Source organism: Halichoeres trimaculatus, unplaced genomic scaffold (genome assembly GCF_033239565.1).
Source record: "Halichoeres trimaculatus isolate MK-OKI-2021-1 unplaced genomic scaffold, fHalTri1.1 fHalTri1_scaffold_2, whole genome shotgun sequence".
Taxonomy (NCBI): domain Eukaryota; kingdom Metazoa; phylum Chordata; class Actinopteri; order Labriformes; family Labridae; genus Halichoeres; species Halichoeres trimaculatus.
The window spans coordinates 17,249,285-17,263,781 of record NW_027437180.1 but is presented as its reverse complement, the minus strand read 5'-3'; the positions used below and the strand labels follow the sequence as shown (position 1 = coordinate 17,263,781).

At 40.1% G+C, this 14,497-nt stretch overlaps 1 protein-coding gene across 1 annotated transcript; it reads right to left on the bottom strand.

Moving 5' to 3' along the window:
* Positions 1-98: 98 nt before the first annotated feature.
* Positions 99-7,764, bottom strand: LOC141787109 (uncharacterized). The gene is made up of 6 exons (XM_074665351.1): positions 7,634-7,764; positions 7,235-7,555; positions 3,625-3,680; positions 3,431-3,545; positions 3,200-3,348; positions 99-530 (listed from the first exon to the last, which is right to left on the bottom strand). Exons 1-6 carry the CDS (start codon positions 7,722-7,724, stop codon positions 99-101), a joined length of 1,164 nt encoding a protein of 387 aa, XP_074521452.1. The 5' UTR covers positions 7,725-7,764.
* Between the last annotated feature and the right edge of the window lie 6,733 nt (positions 7,765-14,497).

The window sequence follows — 14,497 nt, the reverse complement described above, 5'->3', positions numbered from 1 at the left end:
CCAAGGATGTCTGTGTAAAGGGAACAAACAAGTTTTCTGAGTCCAAAGAGGACGGGTGGTCGGTATCAGTTCAGCTGTCACACCATGCTGAGAGGAACTCAGATTGTTCCTGATAAATCCAAACCAAACCACAGAGATCTGGGCCTTGTTTCTGTGGAGTCACATGCTGAGACTTTACTCGCACAGCCCTCTGTGGGATTCCCCGTCACATCTTTACTTGACATATTTTTATTTGCCTTTTTTTTAACATGCAGACCTTCGTCGGCTTGTTCAGATCTTATTGATGGTAATGGGTTGATGTAGATTCCCGAGCAGGTGTCATCCTCTTCTCTGCCGTTTGTAGCTCTGTGTGCAGCATCTCTAGAGCAGCAGATGTTTTCATAGATATGGAGGGAGTCGCTGTACTCAGGTGCTGTAATCACAGCTGTTGGTGGATCCTTCACTGGTTCATGAGTACAAGAGAGATTATCAGGTGATGTTATCACCCTCTGCATCTCCTCACAAACGTTGTTACGCTCACAGTCCACCTGCTGAGAAGTGATGAAGAAAAGACGTTAATTGATCGTGTTTCAATTTGTACTTTTCATCGTTCAGCTGGTGTGACTTTTATTATGCTTCCATTTACCAGCTGAGTAAAAAAAACACCCACACCTTTAAATTTGTATTGTATTATTTTATTAGATATCATTATAGAATTGACAAATCTGATCTACACTGTCTCTGCTGAGCCTTATGTTCCTCTCTTGTGTCTCTCTCACAAAAGACATTATGACTTTTGAGATTAAGAAGTGCACAGTCAAAAATTGCAACATTTTGGGTGTAACACTGAATTCCACTCCACTCTTTCAGGTCCTGTTTCTGTGATTGCTGGTTCTCTGTAAACAGAGCTGTCAGGACTCCCTGTTAGTTAAAGCTTAGCTGTTTGATTTACTTCTTTGATTGATGTGGCCTTGTCAGTTATCAAAGCTGTGATTTTGAAAGTTGAGAGGATAGAGAGGTTGGTAAATTCACACATAAGGAAATGGTTTGGAGTTCCCTGGTGTAGCTCTGTATGTGAAGGGCATACTTAAGTTACCAATAGCTAGTTTAACAGAGAAGCTCAAATGTTCAAGAACAGGGCAGAGATGTTGCCAGCTGGAAGAGAAGATGCAGTAGATGGTCTGATTGTTCAAAATCCAACTAGAGGTAGGAAATGGAATCCAGGAGATGCCGTACAAGAAACAAAAGCTGCTCTGAGGCACTCAGAGTTCATAAGGAACATGCAGCAAGGCAGGGGAGGCTTTGGGCTTTGTTCAGTTACTTAAGCCGCGCTTCCACCAAGCAGACCAGTTCGCTTTGTCTAGGTATGGTGCGCATTTTGTGGCGTTTCCACTGATTTATCCCAGGACAGATCCCTAAAAACCAAGACGAGCCGGCCTACTTTTTTGGGACCCTTTCGTATGGGTGCCAGACTGAACCGATCCGCTCTCAAAAGGTGGAGCTACGACACTGCAGACTGTTGACTGGTCAAAAGAATCTTCACTTACAGACTTCACTTCTCAATCAACAAAGCTTGATTGCACTTTGCAACAAAGAGCTACATGCCAGTCACAGAGAGGATGCATGTCTTCCATCTATGCTCTTTGTTTACTGTGTCGCGTTTTTCTTCTTTGTTTGATTTATTAGGGGGGTAAGCTTCTATGGCGTCACACTATTGTTTAACAGCTGCCGCTTTCAGCATCCGGCTTACACGCCGCCTACCACGAGAGGGCACAGTTTGCTGTGGAAATGCAAACGGGATCATGCTTAACTGTCCCAAACCGTCCCAAACCAACCCGGACTGCTTGGTGGAAACGTGGCTTTAGTTAGTCCAGTGTTGAATAGAAAAGTGTAGAAAAAGGAAGCTTAGCTGGAAAGGCCTGGGGGCCTTGGAGGATAACCACATTAGATCCTGCTGGAGTAACTTGTGATGTGCTACTATCACCACAGAACCTGATTCAGTGAGTAGTGGGAGACCCCTCATGCCCATGTGTGCGTGGTGGTGTTAAAAAGCTTAGAGGCAGGGACTGAAAGTAGGGGACAACAGGTGAGACATTTCAGGGTGTAACCAAAGGAAAGACTTCACTGGGGGTTGCTCTAGGCTGTGCTTGCTCCTAATGAAACACCAGTGACAGGAGGTGCCCTCTTGGTAACCTCAGGGATGTTCTAGCTCTTGCTGCCCATTTTTCTTCAGGCTTTGGATTTTAGTACTTGAGGCACTGGGTTGCAGGTAACTCATTAGTGAAGGTATTTGTGGCGAGTTCACATTGTTTCTAGAAACAGAAGTGTCTTAAGGCCAGATAAAATTTTTCAGCTAGTTTAATGGGAATATTGCATTTTATTTCCATGAATTGTTTTACACTATCTTTGCTAAAAGCCTTCAATTGAATCCAAAGATGAACTAAAGAATATCTGTTTTAGGGGTGTCCTGATACAAGCTTTTTACTTCCAATATGATACACCAGCCTTGAGTATTATCAGATACCAATATCAATCTGATCAACAAAAGTGAGTCATACTTTTAATTTTAACTTATTTTGCAGCATATATCTGAAAAAAAGCTTTATCAAGTGTTATTATTGAAACTCTGTGATGAGGTTAATCATATAAAACCTCCTAGGTTCTGTGCCACAACTGGAAACTTGTGAATGACGTGGTTTGGACTCAGCTACAATGTCTTTTTTTTTGGACTCTGACAAAAAGTTCCACGTAGCCAACATCAATCTTACTTAATGCTACTATTCTAGCACCTTAGCACTGCTGGATAGAGGTGCTGGAGTATTGGAGATGTTTGTTGTTGCAGGCTGATATGATGAGATACTTGTGTTTTGCTGATATCAGACCAATAATCTAATAATCTAAGGTAACTAGTGGATCGGGACTTTCAGCCTGACCCCAAATCAGTTCCAATGAAAGGAAGCAGAAGCTGCAAATCAACATCTCATGGTCAGGGCTGACCAGAATTGAACTGAAATTAAGGTTGTGAGCACTGTTAGAGGACTCAAGTTCTATTCAATTTCTAAAAAATAGAGAAATAATAATAGAGATGCAGAGGTGAGTGTTTGTGGAATGGCCATCGAAAAAAGGAAAAGAAACTTGATAGTCATCAGATATAAAACATCAGTATCAACGTTGCTATCAGACTGTATGGCTTTGTTCAGCTCTGGTTACTGTCTCATACCTCTCTGTTCTTTGCACTGACAGGGGCTGTGCTGTTGGTGCAAACTTGTGATTGAGGCTTTGAGCGCTTTCTTCGTTTCCACAACCATGCAGCCAGGACCAAGATGGTGAAAACAACAACGACTGGGAGAGTAGTAAACAGCAAAGTGCCTGACCAGAAACAAGAGACACATTCAGATATTTACAAGTCTTTCTTCTGTAACTGGTATGAGCTTGACACTCTTTAACTCACCTGTGCTGTTGCTCTGTCCTCCCTCAGTAGTGACGTTTAGGGCTGTAACATTAAATAGATCATAACTGTAAGTTAATTCAAAGATGTAAGGATTGAAATTTTGTGGCATTTTACCTTACCGTACCTGTTGTAATGCTTGTGGATGCGTTGGCATTTGTTTTGAGTGTTTGCTGCCTTGAAATGAGATCATTTACACTTGTCCATGTAGGAGAAGAGTCAGGTGGACCCGGTGTTGTCTTGTTGGCAACACCTGAACGATGTGAGACAAAAGTTTAAGACCATTTCAGATCATTCAGTAGAGTAAAAGAAAGTTGAATGAAACAACAAAAAAAAACTTAAGATGCATTGTCAATAAAAAATCTTATTCAAGGAAAAACAGTGGGGCAATGTTGCGCTGTTGGCGTAAAATATGACATGTTGAGCGTTTATATTGTCATCCCAATAATATTACCAGGGCCCTGTTCTACGAAGCAAGTTCAGCCTAGTGAGATAGCCTTGGAGCTACCTCGCTGAACTGAGCGCGGTAGCCGGCCGTCTCGCTACACGGTTTTATGACACTGGTTATCAACCTCATAAGTGGATCCAGCTAGGCAATGAGCGCGTGCAGGCATATAAGGCGGAGCCCGCTGCATCTGACCAATCGGGAACATGGAGCAGTCTGGAGCGGAGAGAGAAGGACCGCATACTTCACACAGGAGGAGCAGGAGGTGATCATGAGGAAGTATGACGAGGTGAAACATATAATTAACGTTAAAAGCAACACCGTCGCCGCTGCTAAAACACGGAAGGAGTGCTGGCAGAAAATTGCTGACAGTCTAAATGCGTAAGTGTAGTGCAAAAAAATCTTTTGTGCCATTATCATCCTGAAATAGCACTCTTCACCATGCACTTTTACTGTAACATGCACCATACCTATTTTATTTCTTAGATGAATTTATTCATTTCTTCATTCCTATCGTGTTTACATTTTTTGTGTGATATGTAGCCCACATGAGCCCTACATGAATTCCTGTCACAATTTTAATACGGGCAATAAAATATTGTCATTGAACAGAAGTGTTGGCACTGAAGATCTTATTACGGCAATGAGGGTTCTTCATTTCCTTTAACTACCTGTAGAAAGTGTCATGTACTACCAACCCCTCCCTGGAAAACCGGTACCTTTCATAAAGGTGGTCATCCAAAAAAGAGAGTGGGACAGTGCGGTCCCTGAAAACTCATGCGCGCCGGAGTGCTCCTTGGACAATGCGAGCTCCGATGTCCAAGGCATCCTCTAAGAGCGGAAAAGCCATTTTTTCGTGAGGGCTCATTGGTCAGTGGGCGGGGTTTTTTATGGTCCTCGAGTTCAATCTGGAACCTAACCTGCCCCGGAGCAGGTTAGCCGTTCAGCGTATGTTGCCATGGAGACTCGCCTCGCTGAGGAGTGATCCTGTATCGTAGAACAGGGAATCTGGAACCTATCCTCAAAGCTACCTCACTACGCAGTAATCCTGCTTCGTAGAACAGGGCCCAGCCTGCCTAAACAGGTGTATTTATGTGTGAGTGGCTTTGTGCCCCACGTTGAAGCTCAAAAGCTCAGTCTAGAGCGTGTTCTTACCTGATACATCTAGCTGTATAAAACCAGCTGGCTGAGGCACCAAAGGTGTTTCATGAAGGATAGGATCGGTGGATTTATAGGTCAAAAGTTGACCAATGGGTCACATGTTTTGTTATTTTTTTCTCTTTTTTTTTTTTTTTTTTTTTTTTGGGGGGGGGGGGGGGGTTACCTATGACATAGATTGAACGAATGTATTGACCTGCAGGCTAGAAATAAATGGACAGAATTAACCTTAAAACACATTATCTACTTCTGAATGCCTCCCCTAATTGTAATTCTATACTTTTTGGGCATAGGGCCCTAAAATTACAAAATTCTGAAATAAATAGATAAATTAATAAGAATTAAAGTTCTGAATTTTTAGTTGATATTAGGGCTGGACAATTAATTGGATTTTAATCGTGATTTCAATTTCGCCATCTGACAATCATAAAAACAATATAATCGAAAAAAAAACCCAATTAATTTGCCACACAGTGTAGATGTATGCAAGTTCCTGTGCTTCATAGCTCTTCTGTGTTCCATGTGCAGCCACAGCGAGTGTGTGTGACTTATGTGTATCAATAATACTGTATGTGCCACTTGCTGGTTCTTTAAAGTTGTGTTTAAATCAGTACTGAAGTTTTAGAATAAATGAATTGTGTATATTTATTGTGATTTCAATATCACTTAAAATAATAAGGATTCTTATTTTTACAATAATCGCCCAGCCCTAGTTGATATCTGATCAAATTTTAAGGCAGCATTTACCTTTTGTAAAGAATAATTTAATCATGAATTTTCATATTCAAAATAGTATGATTATATTTTTAGCTGACCAAAACCGCACAAAACCAAATAAAAAATGTTGATGTTTTTATTTCACCCTTTGGTTTGTAAATTAATTTATTTATGTAAAACAAAGACAAGACTTTAAAAAATCATGATGACAATCCGAATAGTTCAACTTTGTAGCAACAGAGACCTGAACAGATAAAGGTGCTGACAAATCAGTAGACACTTATATATCTGTAGTAATGACCTATTGTGCATAGATATAATTTCAGTTACTAAGGTCACATCCGCTGCTGCTCTTTCCATCTTTCCAGGGCTGCTGAGCCCCAGTTGTTTTTTTTAAGCTCCTTGGTCAAATATCTTTTCTGAAATGTTTGGACTCAAACCAGGTGTGTCATTCTACACTGAAATGTAGTTTTATGCCACAGACTTAACTTAACTTAGGCGTATGCAGGGTGAGTTAAGCCACTGGCTCAATTAACCCCACAGACATTTGGGAAAATATTGTGTAGTGAAGCCGCTCAAGCTAATCTTTCTCTAAATACTTCACTAAGTCTTTTACTTTAGACATACGAACATGTATACTACATGTTTCTCAGTCTATTCATTTAACTTTAAAACCATGTTCTTCATAGCCGGCACACAGGAAATTTATCTAAAAAGGTAAAAACGTGTGTTTTATGTAGAAATGAAGGGTGCTTCCCAAATTCATGATCACATGACAAAAAAAAATGTCCACAGTTGCTTAGAAACGGGGTGGGACAACGTACCCAGTGATTCATCTTACCCCACTCTTTATGTTTCACTTTTTCGTTCTACTCAATTTTTTATCATTGAAATGTTTTTTACTGTGCACTTTTGTATTTGCTGCTTGAACAATGTAAACGTCCCCATTGTGGGAGTACTAAAGATGAGTTGTATCGTTTCTTATCTGATCTTATCTTGATGCTTTTAAAGTGGTTTTTGACCTTGCGGATCTGTTGCATCATCTGTAATAGCATGGGACAAATCTTCAATTTTGAAGAGAAATCAACTCACAAGTTGGGGAACACTAAAAAGGTTCCCCAGTCGAGCATTTCTTTTATTTTCTACAGAGAAACACACTAAATTAATTCTGGTAATTCCTCTGAACACAAGAAAGTAACTGATCACTAGAGCTGTCTGAAATTAACCAACACATTGTTAACAGAAACATGCAGAGTGTGTTTGTGACAGGAATATTACATGTATTTGTGCTTTTATGATGTGTGTATTGATTGGATTTGAAAGCTTCTTTTGTTTTATAAAGCAAGCCAATTTCTTTCTGCAAAGGATATATCTCTGGTAAGAATAATGAACAAACACTTCCTCTACTGTGCTCTGGAACAAAACACAGTCGACTCAGAAAATTACATGTAAAAATTGACTCAAGCACGTAAGAAATAACCACCTACCTTCCTTTACAGTAAGGTAAACAGCAATATATGTATCCACTCCAAACCTTTCCACTCCACACCAGTACTTCCCCGAGTCCGTCATCTGGAGTCCACTAAAGGTGACAGTGAAGACCCCGTTCCCCCAGTCCTTCAGAGCTATCCTTTCTGACACCGATCGCCCACCTGGACCCACTGACAGCAGGATATCTTCTTTGCCCCCACAGGGTTTTTTGCAGAGATATTTTTTATTGGTCCGTGCGTTCTGGTGTGAACACTGGAACGAGACTTCTCCCCATTCGACTCCCTCTGCACAAATGTCTGCTTCCACTGCCCACATAGCTGCCAAGTGCATCACCCAACAGTTAAAGCATCTTTGTATTGTTTAATACGACACATGTAAGTCATTTACAAACTTACCATAGAGAAGATAGTAGATTACAGTAATAGACTTCATGTTAGATAAAGTCCCAGCTCTGGTATTATAACCTCTGAAGGCTGAATGAACCATCCAAACACCTGTTTGCTATCAAGCGTTTCACCATTCTCTACAACTGCACGTCATCAGTCTGCACTGTCAGCCCCTTTCCTGTGGTTTTGACTGTCAGAGCGGAAGATGAAGGCTATGAGCAGCCTGCAGGCAGAGGTGAAGTGAATGAAATGGTGTCTCTAATGCACTCCCCCTCACTTTCAGAACCCTTACATTCATGTACAGTTAGAAGTGTTATCAGTGTTGGTGAATTTCATGCAAAACAGGAACTGGGTTACCAACGAAACCAATATCTACAATAACATCAACTGCTCTCTTTATAAGATGACTAAACATAAACATTTCTGTAATAAAAATCAATGCAATGGAACAAAACATTTTTAAAGTCAGCGATAAACTTTCATGAAAACCTTTTTTGAGCTCATTAATTTATTTCTACAATAGATGTATGTCTGTATTACTGCAGTGATACCTAAGAGGCATAGCGGACCATGTCCACACATAGCCGGGTATTTTCAAAAACGAGTATCCCCCCTGTTTGTCTTTAAAAAAATACTTTCATCCACACGCAGCAGGTAAATCTGCCGGCTCCAAGCACGCCAAACCCATAATGGGCATTGTTTTCCTGATGACAGGCGTAAACGTACAACAATATATGCGGTTTCCCAAATACCTGGCTACGTGTGGACACGGCCAACCACTGTTGATTAACAGTGCCGTCTCTTTTGTAACAAGATTTCTCCAGATTGTCCGAAGATTTCTAAAAATGATGTTACTTTGTATGAAGTCATCAAAGTCTTGGTCATTTTACACCCAGGAGAATAATTGATACCTATTTGCTCACAGAGTCTCTCTAAGAGACTCTCATGCTGTGCCTGAAATTGTCTACTTTTGTAAGTACACTTACATGAAGTGCACTGTGTTCACTCTGCACTTACTTGAACAGTGCACAAAATCTTAATGTTGTCCCCAATCAAACATTGCAGTTTTACACTTACCAAAAACCACAATCATATTTCACAACCATAAACAGGTGTTCTGCTTTTTATTGATTACATTCATCAACCATCTTTTGATCTGTTCCCACTCCTTCCTCTGCGTAGCCAACATGGCGACCATTGAGAATGAAAAGTGTCCACTGTTTCACACTCAACTTTTTCACCATTTTGAGTGCACAAGTTGAGAAATCACAGTGAGCTGCATTTTGCTCGCTTTCAGTGTGAACACACTTATGCACTCAAAATAATAGGCACAAGCCTGGAAGAGCGTGGTTAATGCTGCTAGGCGCCACCCTGTTGGCTATGGCTGCCTTTTCCCGCAGCTCTCTCTTCTTTTTCCGTTTCTTGTAATTTTTTCGTAATATTTGAATTTGGAATGGATCGTTACTTTGTATGGCTCATTTGTTGGTCATGGACACCAAACTTTTTGTGGCTTCAGCGATATTTTTACTACTTTTTCTCCTGTGTTTGTCTCAAGATCCTACATGTAACCATGGCTGCATTGTTTACATGTGAACTCAGCTGTTAGCAGCCTGTAGCATGTCAATGCTAACTTGTGTAAGGCCTGATGTCTTCCCACAAGATGAGGAGAAGGAGGTGAGGACGACGTGCTTGTTCTCAGGTGTGAGCTAAGAAATGACGACATCAACCTGTCCTTCCATCCATCGTCCATCCATCAATATCGGAACCTAAGATCTATCTCCAATAAGATGGACGAGCTAGCTGTGCTAACCCAGCAACAGAGGGAATGCCAGAGGGCAGAGTAGCATCATGCTATTCACAGACATGGCTAACAGAGCTAACATCAGACACCAACACCACATTGGAAGAGCTTCACCTGCTGTGAGCAGACAGGATCTAGGAGACAGAGATTGAGCATGACTGAAGAAGCTCAGTCCTGGACCCTGTGGAGGTGGAGGCTGGCTGAACTGGAGAATGATGGACAAGCTGTCACCATCTATTTTCTTATGGACCTTTTTGCACTTTCTATAAACTTAATTACTTTTGTTTTCTTGATTGCTGCTGTGACTTCAGTGTCATTGTACTTGTTACAATGACAATAAAGTTCTAGTCTAATCTATTCTATTCTATTCTATTCTATTCTATTCTATTCTATTCTATTCTATTCTAGAACATGGCATCAGCCTCTCTGGGAAGGTCTTTTTATACCCTGTCACGTAACTGTCGTCCTGTAAACTCTTGGGTCATGTTCCTGTTGATTTTTTTTTTAATTACATATCCTTTTCAGTGATTTATTAACAATGCTCCAACTGATGACAAAGAGCATACATTTATCATATGACAATAAACATTTTCATTATCAACATATATATGCTGTCTGTACATTATTTTCAAGTAAATGTAAGGTTTAAAGTGCTTGCAAGACACCAAGATCAGTTTTTATCAACATATTGCTCGGCATCTTTTACACCAGCCAATTATGAGCCAGTTCTTATGAGATGGGGGACTCTAAAGTAGCAGAGTATTACACTTCTAAACACATTTAACTGAAAAAAACATGGAGCCTTTGTTTCCTTTGAGTGTAGAAAGTAGTACATTAACATGTTTAAAAACAGGTGGGTTACATGACAGACACTGAAAAGAAACAAGCAAACCCACAGATGTGAGTCACACCAACAGTCATCTTTTAAAAAATACACAGTCAGGGAAAAAGGCAGAGGTGCCAAAACAAGCGCACTTAAAAGTGAAACTCAGTGACTTTTCTTCTCTTTTGCAGTCTCCTAACCCCCTCACTGGAAAGTCTGTGATGCAGAGTGATACTTAGTGAAGGAGACCACTCAGCTCAAATTGGTATATTCAGAATAAAAGGAGATTGACAGGCTAAATACAATTTATCGTATTTGTTCGCTAAAGTTGGTGAGATTTCATTAAAACTAGACCATGAAGACCTCATGCCATATCACATAACGTCCTTGAGCTGTTTTTCTTTTCATCTCCTGTGGTGACCCATGCTGCTCCTGATAAAGTGATGGTAGAAGAGAAACAGCTATCAAAGAGACCGACAATGTTTACTGCAAAGCTTTTAATATACGTGTTATAAATTCTCAGGTGAGAAGAAAGAGTTAAGCTGATGAAGTGTAACACTTGTGTGTAGCACCATCTGCAGGTCTTCAACAGCAGAAACAAGGTCTCCAATTTAAATACGGCAAGTACATAAAGGCTTACTGTGCATTATATTGAATCATAAAACCTCCGAAATAATATCACAGTCCTATTCATACGCATGTTCTCCATTACAGCCAGTGTTGGATTTAGTCAAGTTTTAGTCTTTAGGTGGAAAAATACCTTAGTTTTTGACACGTATCAGACTTTTTGTTGTTAATAGTTTCAGTCTTGTTTCGCTGACAAACATTCAAAACATTTAGTCAGAACTTTTGTTTTATCTTGACCTCAAATCAAAATGTTCCTCTTTATAAATTCATAGCCAATCAGAGATTGCTACTGATGTTAAATCAAGTGTTGTAGGGTTTCTAAATAACATTTAGGCATATCCCTGCACTGTAGGCTACAAAAATGGTCATGATAAATCACCTGATAACTCACCTGATTGTATTTATTATTTATATCTTTGTTTCTATGTGTTAAGTCCCACTAAAGAGTGGCACTATGGGGCTAACAACCATCCATAAATGATCCAAAATACTTAAAAACATCTTAAATTGTACAAAAAGGATTTATTAATACAAAACAAGGAATTTAAGTGCACAAAAAAAAAACAAAAAAAACACTCAACAAAATCCCTCAGGAGAGACGCAGGTCAGCAGCCCCGAACTCAAATGCCTCCCTCTTGCTGCTAGCAGCAGTGGGCTTTTGGAGGCTGGGAAAATTAGTGGCCAAATTCTGACCCTACCATCCGAATTTTGCAGCAGAAATCCAGACTCATCAGACCAGGAAACGTTTTTCCAATCTTCTATTGTCCAGTTTTGGTGAGCCTGTGTGAATTGTAGCCTCAGTTTCCTGTACTTAGCTGACAGGAGGGTCACCTGGTGTGGTCTTCTGTTGCTGTAGCCCATCTGCCTCAAGGTTGGACGTGTTGTGTGTTCAGAGATGCTCTTCTGCAGACCTCAGTTGTAGCCAGTGGTTATTTGAGTTACTGTTGCATTTCTATCAGCACCAACCAGTCTGTCCATTCTCCTCTGACCTCTTGCATCAACAAGGCATTTTCACCCACAGAACTGCTGCTCACTGGATATTTTCTCTTTTTGGGGCCATTCTCTGTAAACCCTAGTGATGGTTGTTGGTTAAAATCCCAGTAGATCAGCAGTTTCTGAAATACTCAGACCAGCAACCATGCCACGTTCAAAGTGACTTAAATCACCTTTCTTCCCCATTCTGATGCTCGGTTTGAACTGCAGAAGATCGTCTTGACCATGTCTACATGCCTAAATGCATTGAGTTGCTGCAATGTGGTTGGCTGATAATGAGCAGTTGGACAGGTGTGCCTAATAATGTAGCCGGTGAGTGTATTTAATTGTTAAAGTACAGGAATTATTATTAAAAGGTTTTTACAAATGGAAATGGCACCACCAGCGAAGCAATAAGCTCTTTTGCTATGTCCGCAGGAGACAACAAAATTACCCAATTATCACACCACATAAGCTAAAGGTTACTCACAGGGGGCTTCACTGTAGCCTGGAAAATCAATGTCACTGAAAAACAGTTACTCTATTTACATCAGCACCATGGGAAATTCACCCGCTCTTTAAACAAAACATTCTTTTATTTGTAATTTGAAATGAAGAACAGATACACTTCAAAGAAAACACATAAGCTCTTGTTGGAGAAAAACAATAAGATCATATTATCCTTCTTTGATGCAAATGATCGTTGTTTAAAAAAAGAAATCAAACATTAAACAGAGAATTAACTGTTGCTTGAACAAAATATTGACATCGATGGAGGTATGTGTACTTAGATACAAATACACTCGGCCATTGCTCCTTTATTTTTTTTATTAAAAAAAGTGGAGGGTTGAAAAGATGAAACCCTCCTTAATGCAAACTTTTAGGATCTAATTCCTGAGAAGCATCCTGAGGGCTGCGCTCTGGATCAAAAGACTGCAGCCTCACTGCCGCCTGGGTGGAGGGAACACTTTCTTTTTCTTTGAAATAAACCGCCTGTGAACACATAAAAAGAATTATTCATACCAATGAATTTGCAATTTTGTTGTACTTGTTTCAATGACAAATGAAGTTCTCTTCTATTCTATTCTATCCTATTCTATTCTATGAACCTTTACTTAACAAAGAACTGCTAAACATTTTGATCAAAATGATGAAAGCTGGCAGCTCACCTCGTCTTTTTTCACCTCAGGTTCGATTTGGTCTTCTGAAACAAGCAACATGGACAAAATGTTTTGATTGAATTGTTACAGATAACCTGGTGGAGTTAGAGCAGTGTGTTTTTGGGACTGTGGATTACACTGCGTACATCTCCTCACCTGTGTTGGAACGACAGCTTCCGAAGAATATAAAAGGGATGACGGCACAGACCAGAAGAGCCAGGCTCACAGAAACAATGATGACCACTGTAGTATCTACAGATAACACAGGCAGGCGTGACAGTATGTCAGTGCTTAAAACATGTTTACAAGAACAGGTCCTTGACAGATCAACTTGGTAGTTTCAGCCTTTGAGTTTTCTGATATAAAGACTGCACTTTTCATGGGAATTAATTCTCTGTGTTGTTTTTATCTCATTTTTGGTATTGCCTCTCCCTCTCTCTGTCACATGGCTTTCACAGGACTGCTAATGCACTGAGACGTTCAGCTGAGGGGACACTGAATTAAGCTGAGGATGTGGTTTAGAAAAAGAAAGCATTGTGTTATTCTACTTTGGGAACGATGGAAGTTTGCCCTTTGAAAGTTAAATATAACACCTTGCTTCATTTACACATTCAACATGGATGACTTCATCCTTTCATTACATGACAGCTTTAAAGTACCTGTAAGATTCCTTCTTATACAGTGAGGGAAATAAGTATTGAACGCGTCAACTTTTTTCTTATCAAATTTATTTCCAAAGATGCAATTCAAACAAAATTTCTACCAGACATTGGTATTAACTCAAATAATCCACACATGAAAAGAAATCATAACGTTCAGGTCCGTTAATAATGATTATGTGGAATTAAGTGTGATAACACAGGAAAAAGGTATTGAACACGCTAACTGAGACTCATCTAATACTTAGTGGAGAAGCCTTTGTTTGCAATGACAGCTTCAAGACGCTTCTTGTATATTTTGGATGCTTTGGATCGTTGTCCTGCTGGAAGGTCCAGCCACGTCTCATCGTCATCATCCTGGTGAATGGCAACAGATTCATATCAAGAATTTCCCCAAACATGGCTCCATTCATTGCTCCGTCAATTATATATATATATAATTATATATATATATATAATTGCTCATCAGCAAAACTAAATCCTCTTCCAGCCCGTTAGACGTTTTACCCACATCGCTATTGAAAAAAGTAGCTACCTCCATTGGTCCTCCCCTGCTTCATATTATCAATACTTCCCTTGTGTCTGGCTGCTTTCCCTCCTATTTTAAACAAGCAGTTGTCCAGCCTCTTCTTAAAAAACCGAACCTGGATCCTTCAGTAATGAGCAACTTCAGGCCTATCTCCAAGTTGCCTTTCTTATCAAAGATCCTTGAAAAGGTGGTTGCCAACCAACTAGTCCCTGTGTTACATGGACATAACATCCTTGACAAATTTCAATCAGGTTATCGGCAGATGCACTCCACAGAAACTGCACTTCTTAGAGTGTCCAATG